Here is a 14,850-nt window from a genome sequence, read left to right as displayed (position 1 = left end):
CCAGTTTATTGTTTAAAAACAAACACATACAAATAATCAAAAATAAATGGATTCAGGAAAACATGACTCAGAGGGGCGTGGCAGCATGTGATGCGCGGGCATAACACTGACCACACGCAGTGCAAGACTTCAAAGCTAGTTCACAAAAACTGAACCATATTACGAAGCATTAACGCAAAAAAATCAACATCTGCAGAAACTCAAGGGCACACATGAGGGCACCACTGTCAGACTCATTTCACTTTCACCTTTTGTAAGAATTAATCATTTAACCCTCTGGGGTCCGAGGGCATTTTTTGGACAGTTCACTCGCCTGGCATAAATGATTTATTACTGCTGTTAAAAGCTCACCCTGCATCCCACAATCAAGTGGTATGTCTCTTTTTTCAGGACAACCTGTACTTTTAGAATATATATGCTATAGTTGTGTTTTATAAGTGTAATAAAGGTTTACAATCAGAAATAAAGGAAAAAATAAAGCGGAAATAATTTTTACACACATTTATTCAAAAGACACAGCAAACTATAATAAACAACTATTTTGACACTTTATAAAGGTAGTTTGGGGTCACATACAAAAAAATGTACAAAATAAAGGTTCTAACAATAAACACAACTGCACATTTTGAACAATATATACAAAATGGTATATGCGTTTTGTTTGTCTTTATGCCACATCTCAAAGCAATTTCTGTCTGCTATTACACAAACGTTTTACTTCCATGGAGTTAACTCCCTCTTGGAATGTGTTTTCTGCACTGTAAACAACCTATCTTCACAGTTTTTGAGGCCCCCTGTTAACAACCCCTCCCCCCTTTTCATTCATATGCGTAAACGGCACTTTACAAGTGATACCGAGAGAGGCTTATTCAATAATATTCACTGGCCAAGTAGTGAATCATTTGTTCCAGTGACACTCTGGTTCACCATGAGAGGTTGTATGAGGCCCTCTTACGCTGATCACTTACATTCATATGCACAACTCCGCTTTTTACACATGGAGCCAGCAGCCAGGGCTATTCAAACAGCATTTACATGCCAAAGAGTAACACATCGCTGCTCCTAACAATCTTTGGCCTACCATGTGAGACTGCTCTGCCCTATGATTGGATATTGGAAAACCATGTGATGGTGAACCAATTCCGATTGGACACTCACAGTGCGCACGTAATCACATAGCTTCGATTAGGACTACAAGCATGGTGGACGGGCTTGAAAATGAAAGTCTGAGGAGTGTAATTTTGAGCAAAAAAAGTAAATTTCTATTTAATGTCATTAAAAAACGGTGTATCATTAATAAAACTGCACGACGGTGCCAACCTCAGAGGGTTAGAGAAACACTTGCTTTTTTCAAAGTGAAAAATCTGATCAAATCTGGTATAATTTTTTTTTAATCTCAAACACTCAATTGTTTAACTATGGAATATGTTGTTGTAGGCCGCCAGAAGAGGAGGTACTGCTGGATCCACCACCAGAGGGCGCCCTGCCTGGAGTGCGGGCTCCAGGCACCAGAGGGCGCAGCCGCCTCACAGGAGCAGCCAGGGTGACAGCTGTCACGCATCACCTGCAACAGCTGTTACCAATCAGCAGGGATAAATCAGCAGGGACGACGTCTCCACCATCTTTGCCGAGATATCGTTCTACCTGGGAAGGTAATATCTCAGCTGACTGCTTGACAGTAACCTTTTGTGATTTTGTGAGTGATAACAGACCTTTTTTCCAACGAGAGGTGGAGGTAGCTTTCCTGCCGGTGCGGATACTGGGTGCAAACGCGCCCACCTTTAATTGTGTTTTGTTCCTCGCCAGCAGTACCAGGTCCGACACGCGGAGGCAGTGGCCCCCTGGAATTCGGGATCTTGGCGGCTCCAGTTATTCCCGGGTTCTGGTGGCGAGGAGGATAACTCGTGTATGTGGTTCCGGTTCTGCTTGGACAGTGTCTCCTATCTTCGAGCCTGCCCACACGACACCTTTTTGAATTGATTTTCTAATCTATTGTTGTAATCTGTTGTATTTGTTGTGCACATTCACAACAGTAAGTGTTGTTATTTTGACCTACTCCATTGTCCGTTCCTTTGCGCCCCCTGCTGTGGGTCTGTGTACCGACACTTTCCCAACAGAATAAACAAAAAGGTCAAACATTTAGAAATGAGATTTATGCTAATTGTATTTGTAGCTATTTCAGTTTTATGCTCATTAATTAGAATAAAATCTAGATGGTGGTTGAAGCTGTGAGTCTGAGAAACAAAATTTTGTCTTTAATTTGGTAAAACAGTGCCACCCAGAGGACATCAAGGATATGTTATGCATGTAGCAACTCAAAGACGACACTGAATATTCATTCAGATCAAGTGAGATCTGCAGCAGTCTCTATGCACCAATCAATAACTTTGACCTGAAACTCAACCAGCTGGGTTACAGGAAACCCGTGCATTGTGAGTACCAGACCCAAGCCCGGGTAAATGACTAGGGTCGTGTCAGGAAGGGCATCAGGTGTAAAATCTGCCAAACCAAATGTGCAGATCACAAATACTAAATCCATATCAGATCAATCAAAGCCCGGGTCAATGAAATCTTCTATCAGTGCAACTGTCCAACAGAGTCCCCGAAGTGGAAAATGTGTCTGGAGGCAGTGGGAGAGGAGGAAAGTTAGAAGTGTGGAAGTGAGAGTCAGGATGCCCACATGTCTAACTTCTTTATGAAGGAGTGATGATGAATAGGGATGGGTACTGATAAGATTTTATCGATATCAATACCATTATCGATTCCGCTTATCGATCTAATTCCTTATTGATACCTCTTGTGAATTTTCTGTGTACTAAAAGTAGGCTACACAAGTTTTCTGTCACCAACATTTTAAATTGGTCACTGGATCCTTGATCTCTGGCCATAAATAAAAATAAACAAAATCTGTAGTTTTTGTCAAAAGCATTTTCCTTTCAGACATGGCATGAATGTCTCTCCGTATCACTGAGCTAAGCTCAGCCGGCTGCTGCACGTCAGCACAGGACGTCTCATTTTGGGAGGAAAAAACATTTTGATCGATTGCAGTTTGCTTGTATTACAACATTTGAAAAGAGGTGTCATTTGATTTAAACGATGTTTAGCTTTGAAGTTATTAATTCCGACTGGACTCTATTGTTCTAACTTGAATTGGCAGAGAGCCGCGCAGCGTTTGGAGATGTGTGAACAGAACGGAGGATGATTCTTGTTTCTTTTTTCCAACAACACAGGAGTCTTGTTGGAAGAAAGAAGGTCACTAATTTGAGTTAGTGACCTTCAATCTGCACAACAGTGACTCACGATTGACATATTCAGGGATGAAAGTGGTGAAAAACAAAAAAAGCTGAAACCCAAAATTACCTCCCAACACCACCCGCAAGAAAATGTTTGAATTCTAGAAGTTCTGAAATGCAATCTGGGGCTATTCCAGACAATAAACTGCAGTGAGTGCAGCATCCATTTTGGTGAGAAAAACCCCCAACTTTTCTTATTCAAATTCATTCCAGTAGTATTCTACTCTTAGTAGGATGCAGCAGTTTTTAGCTGACAGATATTTCTGGAGGAAATCACTGAAGAAATTAACAAACTGAAAATATGGTTTGACCGAAACAAATTGTCATTAAACTTAAATAAAACAGGGATGAAGTGGAGGTGTAAGAGTCAGTTGGTGTTCACAGGAAACACTTATTTATTTCTATATTTATGTATTTATGTTCATTGTTAGTTGGTTTTCTGTTTTCTGTTGTGTTTTGTTCTAAAACTGGATTGTAGCATTATTAGTTATTATTACTATTATTGTTGTTGCTATTATTATTAATAATATAAAAATAAATTAAAAACATATTACAATTTGTAATACATCTGACTCTTTTACGACAACAAACGCTGAGCCACTAATTATTATACAGAAGACAAATGCATACAAACGTGCTGAGATGTGAACAGCTTAATGCTAACACTGAAAACGCCATAGACATGCTAATGCATTAGCATCGGCCCCGTTTTTTATAAAATACATCTATCAACTGTTTAAGAAGACCATAACAGGTCAGCTTAACATAAAAAAGGTAAATATTACTCACAGACATATGCTCTTTAGGGTCTTTGTGGGGAAAAATTAAGATAAAGCGAAATAAAACAAAGAACCAACGAAGCAGCAGATCGAAGCACTGCTTAATTGATTCAAGGCTCAAAGCAAAGCCACGCTGCAGAAACAGTTGATCACAGACCCATTGCAGGGTCTGTAATCAATGTAGAGAAATGATCATTTTCCTGACAAACAGCCCAAAAAACAAAGGCTGCTCTGAAGGATTAATAAGGGAATCGTTAAGCAAAAAGGCTATTGATCTTGAGGGATCGAATCATTTCTTAACGATACCTGAAAAGAACCGGTTCCCAATACCCATCCCTAATGATGAATGTCATCAGTGCATATGACCCACAGGAAGGTTGTGAGATTAAAGAGAAAGAAGATTTTTGGAGCAAATTTGATGAAGTGGTGGAGAGTGCGATAATATAAGAGAATTCATGCCTCAGGTGTGACCTGAAAACGGGGATCCCCCAAACCCAACCCTAACCCGGGCATAGTTCTCCTGGGGCCAAGTTCTCTTATCGGAAAGTGTTCCCAAGCATAAAGGAATGGAGATTGAACACTGTCCCTCTCAAAATAAGATGAATAATCTGAAATCTAGCCAAATTGTCTTGTATTAAGCAAACAAATCTGCCAATGGGGTAAGAAAAATATACTTGGTTAGAATTCTCAAAACTAGCAAAATGTCGAGACACTAAATAATCAAAATGTGCCTTAACACTACACAGAATTCTTACTTTAAGATTAGCCTCTGTCGTAGAATAAGGAAAACAATCTTGTTCCTTTGCTTGGATGATTTGAAATCCATTGTATTTCCTTGTTACTGGTTAAATACAGCTTGATATTTGTTAAGAAAAAGTGACATACAAAATAAGACATTTTTTAATATATAAAAAATGCTTGACAAGATTATTTTTCTATTTAGACAAAAATTAACCCAAATGCTCTTAAAACAAGTCTTTTTTTTTTACTTTCTTAGATATCAGTTTTTGCACTTCAACGGAGGTGATGAGGAAGTAATGGAAGATAAGGTGTCAAGAAGAGGAATGAGGAAGGACAGATGGCTGTGGATTCTGCTAAAAAGATGAACTGGCTGTGGTGATGAAGAAGGAAGGTGCACTCAGCTACCAGCTTCACGTGACTGACTTTTCATCATTTTGAACAAATTACTTAGTTTTTTTTTTATAGTTTACTGAAGCTGTCAGTTTGACTGGTTTTTTCTAAATTATTTGTTAAAATAACTACACCCACATTGTGCAAACTGTCTCATGGAATTTGGACCAGTTGTTCTTCTGTTTTGACTGCAGATGTCCAGAAACATCAAACGCAGACGTCACCGACTGAATACTTGTTCCAGATTATATAGCAAAAGATAAAAATCTTAAATATTAACCACAGAGAAGCTGAGTTCTTGAAGCGCTGCAGGACCAGACCGCTGCGTACGTCACAGGCACTGAGGAACAGATGGGGGCTCAGCGCCCTCCGTCTCTGGAGGACAGGCTGTCTGAGTGTCCATCCTTCCGACCAGCTGGTGCCTTCTTCTGCTTCTGTTCCTCAACATCCGAACCTGCAAAGATAAAGAAAAGAGAGAATAGAAACGGAGAGGTGGAGATACAAAGCCACACTTAATTGTGGAGCCCCGGCGTGGACAAACCTTCAGCCCTGCAGCTGAGATGATGATGTGTCCCGGCGGCTGGATCCACGGTTCTCCATCCACTTGCACAGGTATGGGGCTGTTCGCCATTATTCTGACGTAGCTCCCTTGAGCAATGCGGATCCCTGAACGCAGCCCACTCTGCACCTGACCCTGCAAACAGATCCAACATCACCACAAGGGTTCTGTGTCCAGGAGGTGGCACCTTTACAACAAGAACAGTCTTTATGCAACTGTGCTGATCATTATAAATGTAATATTTCAAACACCTTGACGATTTAGCCTGAGCATGCCGACCGTATTAAAACGCTGGCACACACTGTCGTACGTCTAATAAATTAATGCAGCTGTCACACCTTGATGATTTAGAAATGGAACAGGTCAGATTTACTCCGTGTGTGAATGAAACAGTCTGTCTGCATACGGACCGCAGCTTTCAGCCAATCAGTGGACAGCATTAATGGATGGATTTAGACTGAGAAAATTACAAGAAACGTGTGTCAACAATCACATAACATACCTACAACTTATGTCCAGCATGTGCTGGACGTATGAGTCATATGCTGGCACTCGTTGAAAATTTTCAGCATGGCCAAAATTATCCAAGCAGCTCAGCTTATCAGGATGTACATCAGCGAGCTTCAACGTGCTCTTGATAAAAAAAACTTACCCTTGGACTTCCGGTGGAACATCGCTCCGATGGCAGCACATTAGGGGAGCTCTGAACGAACCAAGGATAAATTGATTTTATAGCCCCTTTCCAGTTGAAGTCTCATTTTTAATGTTAAACACTAAAGGGGCATATAATCACCCTAAACAATTTATTTTGGAAGAAAATCGCTAAATACAGTTTTTTTTCTCAACACGACTTCAGAAGCTAAAACTAACTAGCGCTTTAGCCGAGATCAGGGGATTTCACCAGGAAAACAATGAAAAGTTCGCCGTTGTCGAAGCAAACTCTAATCAGAGCGTGTCTTCCCTGACATTGTCTTGAAACTGTTTCCTGTCCTTTGCCATCCTACTTGCTTGCTCCATAGAGCCAAACACATCAATTACAGTTTTCTCCCACTTGCATTGTGGTCTTCCTCTTCTTCTCCTTCCAGGAATGTAAGCCTCTAACATTCTTTTCTCCATGCCATCCTGACACTTTATGTGGCCGAAATAAGACAATTTCTGCTTCCTCACATACTGTAGCAGCCAATCATTTTGCTACACCAAGCTCCTCTCTTATACTATCATTTGTGCAGTGTTGAGTCCACGGGACCCACAAGATCCTTCAGTAGCACTTGTTTTCAAAGGCTGTGATGTGTTGTTCATCCAACTTGCGCAGTGCCCAGGTCTTGCAGGCATAGGTGGCCACTGGAAAGACACATGCTCTCATCATCCGTAGCTTGGTTGCTTTATCCTGCCCACGCCAAAGCTTCTTCATCCCAGTGAGAGCTTGAAGACCCATGGCCAATCTACTTCTGATTTCTTTGCTGTTATCACCATCACCCTGGATCTTTGCACCGAGGTACATAAAATGGTCCACTTCTTCCAGTACATGTGTTTTCATGAATGAAAAGTTAGAGACAATCAAAGGTGAACTAACAAGAACAAACATAAGGCTGGATGAAACTAAGAAACAAATTGAACAAATGAGGGAGAGACTGCAAACTGCTAAAGATGTCGTTACCGAGATGCTAAAGCTACACGCGAAGCTGGACGACAGGCATGGAGACATGGAGAGCCGCTTCCGGACGAACAACATAAGGATCTACGGAGTCTGTGAGGGCGTGGAGAAAGACGCAACTACGATGACACCTTTCACGGAAAAACGACTGTGCGAGGGACTTCAGTTACTGGAGGAAGAGTTTCCTGACATACACATCGAGCGTGCCTCCACGCTCCATCATAGTTAAGTTTGATAGCTTTAAGGCTAACGACTTGTTACTATGCAAAGCTTGGGAGATGAAAGGATTTAATTGGATGGACAAACGCATAAACCTCGATAACGACTACCTGGTGCCCATTATCAACAAAAGGTGAGAATACGCTGCGATCCGCCAGGTCCTGAAGGAGAATGGAGTCCTGTTCCAAATCCTGTACCTGGCCAGGCTGCGGGTGAAATACAAAGATGAAACTTAAACCTACGATTCAGCAGCAGAAGCGGCTGAGGACCTGAGGAAGAGAGGATACGTGGTGAAAACGACTAAAGCTGTGGAGTCGCTGACTTGGATGAGAGCAGGACAGTCTACAAGGACTGAGCCAGATCACAGGGACGGAGGAAACAAGGAGAAGATATGCGCGTTCAGATGGCTGACAGCGGAATGAGGAGTCGATGTGCTTTTTCATTTCATCACCGTTTTCATTATATTTGGTTTTAAACAGTGAAATGTGACTGAGGTTCTTTTGAGTTAACTCTTCAACATGGCTTCAGCCATTAAACATGCCCTCCTTCCACTGGACACAGATCAGAAGGGCTCATCTTAGAGCGCCCTCTAGGGGTATTAGGGTCTAAGAGTCAGACCCTTGCATAGTAGTCACGTTTTTGTTGTTCTGTTTGATCATGTTTGATGTGTGTGTGCGTGTGTTCCTTGTTGGTTTTTGTTTGCACTCTGCAGTTCTGAGCAGAAAAAAGGAAGCTTCTCATATTTATTCAATGGGTTAATTAGAGACATTTTCAAATGCAAAGCAGGCCAATAAGATTTATTTCATGGAATATAAATGTGCTCTCAGTCCATTGAAACGCTGGAAAATGTTATCAGAATTAAAAAGAGAAAAGGTACAAGTTCTGTTCATCCAAGAATCCCACTTGGATGACACTGAGCACGCTAAATTACATAAGATGGGATCTAAAAAAATTTCACATGACTCAGGTAGGTGAAGGGGGGTGGCAGTCTCACTCTCCAGCTCGATGAACTTTGAATACATATCTGAACATAAAGATAATGAAGGGAGATATATGATGGTTATAGGGAAAATCCAAGGGGTCTTAGTAAGCCTTTTAAATGTTTAACATGCCCCCAGGCAGTGACTGGTCAGTTTAGAAACATTTTTGACACCATGACGTCTAAAAGACAAGGCATTGTAATATGTGGAGCGGACTTCAACATCAGACTACATCCTAAAAGGGATTCATCTAATGGGAAAGCAGACATAATAAAATTTAAGTAAAACAATGAATATTTTAAGGAAGGACTTGGGAATTCTAGACGTGTAGAGGGAGATGAACCCAACGGATTATACACATGACTCCTCAGCACATACATACAGTGAGGAAAATAAGTATATGAACACCCTGCGATTTTGCAAGTTCTCCCACTTAGAAATCATGGAGGGGTCTGAAATTTTCATCTTTGGTGCATGTCCACTGTGAGAGACATAATCTAAAAAAAAAAATAAATAAAAATCCGGAAATCACAATGTATGATTTTTTAATAATTTATTTGTATGTTACTACTGCAAATAAGTATTTGAACACCTGTGAAAATCAAATCAAATCAATTTTATTTATATAGCGCCAAATCACAACAAACAGTTGCCCCAAGGCGCTTTATATTGTAAGGCAAAGCCTTATAATTATGGAAAAACCCCAACGGTCAAAACGACCCCCTGTGAGCAAGCACTTGGCTACAATCAATCAATCAATCAATCAACTTTTTTCTTGTATAGCGCCAAATCACAACAAACAGTTGCCCCAAGGCGCTCCAAGGCGCTACAGTGGGAAGGAAAAACTCCCTCTTAACAGGAAGAAACCTCCAGCAGAACCAGGCTCAGGGAGGGGCAGTCTTGTGCTGGGACTGGTTGGGGCTGAGGGAAAGAACCAGGAAAAAGAACTTGCAAAATCATGGGAGAAGGGTGTTCAAATACTTATTTTCCTCACTGTACTGGGAAGAAATAAGGGATCATGTGAATAATGTATTTGGTGATAACTGTCCCTGAAATGTGACACTCTGTATTTGGGGGACTTACCTGCACAACACTGTGAGAATACAGACAAAAGACTGTTGAGAATTCTACTCCTGGTGAGTAAGAAAGCCATCACAAGGAAATATCTGAAATCAGAACCTCAAACCATTGAGGACTGGATAGACATACTGCACAGTGTCTAAATCATGGAGAAACTGGCCTTTTCCATAAGGATGCAAAAGGACACGTTTTACAGGCTCTGGACTAAATGGACTGTGTGTAAAACCTTATCAATCGGACTTCACCTGAACACTGGAAATGTAAATATCTGTGAATTACGGCATGCATCCCTTGTTTGACTGTTTACATTTGTTTGTGTGATTATTGAAAAATGTTAAAAATAAAAATTGAAAAACAAACAAAAAGTAACCCTTAACTTATTGGACTTAAGTCAGCATTTTTTTTAATATGGTTGGCATACACTGGCTAAATCGTCAACGTGTGACAGGGCCTGAACAACCTGGGTTTGATTTTGTAGAACTGTTTCAGGAGAGTCCAGGGTTCGGGTTCCTAAGAAACCTGTCAAGTCTAAAGTTTAAAGTCAAAGGGAACCTGAAGATGGTCGTGACTCAGGTTTGGAGGCTCTGAGCCAAATCAGGTAGCCAGGGAACAGAACCACATCATGTCTGACCTTAAGTGACTCGTAGCTCTTTATGGGGTCAAGTCTCACATGAAGGGGTCTTGTGCTCTGGATAACCTGGAGATGCAGGTGTCCTGTCCTGGAACTGTGAGGCAGATTGGTCCATCTCAGTCCTGCACCTGCTGGCTGATGTACCAGCTGTGAGTAAGGGTCGGGGAGGAGGTGGGCACTCGTTTGTCTGGTGGTCTGGCGTCTCAGCTCTCATGGGTGTGGTCTATGTTTGGGATATAGATGTTCCACTTGTTCGTCTCTTTTTGGAGGGTTCCCTTAAGGTTCCCCTTCAGGACCTGCAGTGATTCTCCTCTGCACATCTCATTTCTGAAAGTGTCTCCTGCAGTTGATTGCCATGCAGCGAGCAGGTGCACTGATAAGTGAACCCGGTAGCCATGCTGTGCTCCTCAGACCTCGGTGCCAGTCCATGGCTATGAGATCAGGTGTCAGATCAGATATCGGGAGACTCAAATGGAGTGAAGAAGTCCTCTTTAGAGGGAGAATATGTGGAGAGGGTCTCAGACGTCAGGTTCCTGGGCTCCAACAGTAAGGAGGACCTGACGTGGACAGCAAACACAGACTGTTCTTCCTGAGACTTCTCAGGGAGAACAAAGTGTCAGAGTGGCTCTTGGTGGTCTTGAGCTGTGGAGTGTCGCTGTGGTTCACCAGCTACACTGCTGCCGAGAGTAAATCGCTCCAGAATATCATCAATATCACCCAAAAACTCACTGGCTGCCCTCTCCCCTCTCTTGAGGCCTTCTGCACCTCCCACTGCGTCAGGAGAGCCCACAGCATACTCAGCGACTCCTCCCACCCTGGTTTGAACTCTAACCTTCAGATCCATCAGGTCCAAAACTAACAGACTGAAGAACAGTTGTTACCCCTGAGCCGTCGCAGATCAAACCTGATAACACTTCAACACTCAACACAGATGTGCAGTATTCTATACTGTTAATAAAACAGTTTTTAATAAGTTTTTATACTTATTTTTTACTTATACTGTGTCTGTTTGTTATCTATTTGTTTTTATCTCAACTGTCTCTTAAACAGCACTGAAATGAGTCTCAACCTCAATTTCGTACTTCTGTGCAATGACAAAGATACTTCATTCTGTTCTATTCTATTCTGTTCTGTTATAGTCTATTCTGTTCTATTCTTGTTCTATTCTGTTCTGTTCTATTCTCTATTTTGTTCTATTCTGCTCTGTTCTATTCTGTTCTATTTTGTTCTACTCTATTCTGTTCTAGTCCATTCTGTTCTGTTCTATTTTGTTCTATTCTTTTCTATTTTGTTCTACTCTATTCTGTTCTGTTCTAGTCTATTCTGTTCTATTTTGTTCTATTCTGTTTATTCTGTTCTATTCTTTTCTGTTTTGTTCTATTATGTTATATTTTGTTCTATTCTGTTGTATTCTATTCTGTTCTATTCTATTCATTCTATTCTCTTCTGTTATATTATGTTCTGTTCTATTCTATTTTCTTCTGTTCTGTTCTATTTTCTTCTGTTCTGTTCCATTCTGTTCTATTCTATTTTCTTCTGTTCTATTTTCTTCTGTTCTGTTCCATTCTATTCTATTCTCATCTCATCTCATTTACAACCGCTTTTCCGGGTTTGGGTCACGGGGCAACAGCTCCAGCAGGGGACCCCAGACTTCCCTTTCCTGGGCCACATTGACCACCTCTGGCTCAAGGATCCTGATTCATCATTCCCAGGCCAGTGTGGCGATATAATCTCTCCACCTAGTCCTGGGTCTTCCCCAGGGTCTCCTCCCAGATGGACGTACCTGGGACGTACATGCCAGGGGGGCATCCTTACCAGATGCCCGAACCACCTCAGCTGGCTCCTGTTTTATTCTGTTTTATGTAACGGCTGAGTGGACCCTTGTCATTTGATTGGTGGGTTGTATGTGACGTGATTTGTCCTATTTTGTTGCCTTGCATTTAAGAGTGCAATTTGGTTCCACACACACACACACACAAAACAAAATCCACTGCACCGTCTGGAGGCATGAAAAGCTGTTAGGAGGAAGTTAGACTGAAAGCTGGACTAATTTCTGACGTGATTTTTTTCTCTGCACTGAGGAAGTACGCAGTATTTTTTTTTTTTTGGAAGTACACACAGTTGGTGAACAAAATTGCAGACGACATCATCAGAATTATTTTTGGACTTGTATTCAAAGTTCGTGTTGGACTGTTGATGTCAGAGCAGCAGTGATGCACCAAAGCTGGACAAATTTCTGACGTGATTTTTCGCTGGAGTGTGGATCGTACACAAACTCTTTGTATACCGTTCTATGATCCGTGTCTTGCCTACAAATGTCCATCTGAGTCTTGATGGCCCAACAGATGCAGAGCAGGTGTCTGAAACTCCATAAATAAGTTTTGGAATGAGTTTGGGACCACAAATGCCATTTCGAAGGAAGGAAGCAGAAAGATCATTAGAACAGAACCGTGGTCTCACCATGTGGACGACCCCAGTGACCCCCACCACCTCCAACAAGCCATCATCAATGCCTGGTTTCCTAAAGCGACTGTCGGCCTCCGACCCCCAGAGATCAGCACCTGAACCCCAACTAGACACAGACACACAACAGGAAGTTAAAACCACCAGTGCTGCCCCATCACAGGACCTCAGACTGTGGACCAATAGAACCACATCCTCATCTCTAAAAATCATAAATAACATCAGAAACAGGGATGGCAGCAGGAAAGATCATGGCATCAATTCTTTCCACAGAAACCTGAGGCAGAACACAGATCTCGTTTCGGTCAAGTGGAAACAGGTGGATGGGTGAAGGCCTCCACACTGTGCAGCTACCTGGGAATGTTGAGGAAGATCAGGCCCTCTATGTGGGGTAAGGGGACGCTCTGCCCGTCCACCTGAAGCTGAAGTTCTTTATGAAGACTCCTGGTGGAGCTGATCTTCTGCAGACCGACCTTCACATAAACGCTTTTGTTATGGAACCTGGGCAGGAGCAGAGAGGCTGATGGGAAATTATGTGGTCTTTCCGGGTAGAAACTGTCCTGGATGTGTGGTGAATCAGTTACCTGCTGGTGAATTTATCAGGATCGTCCTCTCGAGCCAGATGGAAGTCGAGGCTCAGCTCAGCATCAATACCAAGACCAAAGTAGTTACTCATCTGCACAATCTGAAAGAACCAGGAAGATAGGTTTTATTATTGTCCATCTCCACCAGCAGACAGAGGAGGGCAGGGCTCAGGGGACTGCTGCAGCCTGTCTACGGGGGGGCACAAGTCACCATGACATCAAGCCTTATCAGAATATGTTTAGAAATACAGTGACTGCAGATACGTGAACTCAAAAACTTTCTTTTCTCAGTCACAGAATTTCTGTGCACCCCTCGACCATGCTGGATGTGCAGGCGGGGCGCACATCGAGCGACTGTGACGCCAACTGACAGCGCGTGAGACTTTATAACATCATGCAACTGGAGCCGCTGAGAAGAAGATGGACATTGACTGACCTCAGCTGTGACCTTCATGTCTTTGAGTCCTCTGCCTTTGAGATCCAGAGACGCCTGTGAAGATCTTATGGAGTTATGGGATAAAAGGTCAGAGGTCTCTGCAGGAGAATGAAGGTCAAAGTATTTAGGTTCCTGGTGCTTCCTGTCTTAGAACCCTTAGACGCAGCGGTTCTGTGCGCTCACTTTCAGTGCTTTGTGTCATTGTTTGTCATGTACGTCGTAATCATCTTAGCATCTTCTGTTGAGCTAAGGCCTGGTGATGTCTGAAGATTAGGATGATGTTAATTGTTGACAATGTGTCTGTCCAGATTCTCACCTTCCTTTCAAAAGACAAATCTCAGTTCCTAATTATAAATCCTTAAAACAGGAATTTAGTCCTTTATCAGAGTCCTCTACCATCCTTCTCCCATGATGTCGGAGTCACCATTTGTTGGAGCGGACCTTTAACAACAGTCTCACACAACTGTAAACCCAAAACATCAACATGAAATTGTTTAACAATTTACCTCGGTCACACCCCGCACGTCTATTGATGAGACAGGGAAAGATGACCAGGACTCAGTCCAGTTCTCAGATTGACCTTGCCTTTAATACAGAGAATGAGCCAAAGTACCAATAACAGAGAGTCCCTGATTTCATGCTTAGCTTGCCCTAGCAATCAGGCTCTGAGCAGGAACCCCGTCTACCTCTCCCTGAACCCATACCATCTGAGTTTCTGTCTAAACATTGTGTCACTACGCTAAGAAGCTGTAGTCTTTCTCGATTGGTCCACTTCTCGTCCTGCGTGCAGTGCAGTCTTGTTTCTTCTTGTATCCCAGCGCTGATCATGAAATAAAAAAGGAAATATCATACCACCCCCCCCCCCCCCCATCCTGATTGAGCTACATGTGTCACCCCTGTCTCAATGAGAAAAACAATTTGACCTCGTCCCCTGATTGCCCAATAAGACAAACAAACTTGGCCTCGTCTCCTGATTGCCCACAAAAAAAAACAACTTCGCCTCATCTCAGTTACATGAAACATCAGAACAATAGAAAAACT

General features: G+C 42.3%; 1 protein-coding gene across 1 annotated transcript in view; it reads right to left on the bottom strand.

Annotated features, from left to right (window-relative positions):
- Positions 1-5,376: 5,376 nt before the first annotated feature.
- Positions 5,377-14,850, bottom strand: part of LOC117520896 (diacylglycerol kinase theta-like) — a 107,671-nt gene continuing 98,197 nt past the window's right edge. Inside the window, 6 exon segments of the mRNA XM_034182235.1 lie at positions 5,377-5,642; positions 5,645-5,657; positions 5,745-5,897; positions 12,787-12,898; positions 13,144-13,290; positions 13,374-13,474. Of these exon segments, the coding sequence (XP_034038126.1) occupies positions 5,563-5,642; positions 5,645-5,657; positions 5,745-5,897; positions 12,787-12,898; positions 13,144-13,290; positions 13,374-13,474 (606 nt within the window). The 3' untranslated portion in view covers positions 5,377-5,562.

The sequence above is a fragment of the Thalassophryne amazonica genome, chromosome 11, assembly GCF_902500255.1.
Source record: "Thalassophryne amazonica chromosome 11, fThaAma1.1, whole genome shotgun sequence".
Lineage (NCBI taxonomy): Eukaryota > Metazoa > Chordata > Actinopteri > Batrachoidiformes > Batrachoididae > Thalassophryne > Thalassophryne amazonica.
This window is presented reverse-complemented; position numbering and strand designations above follow the sequence as displayed.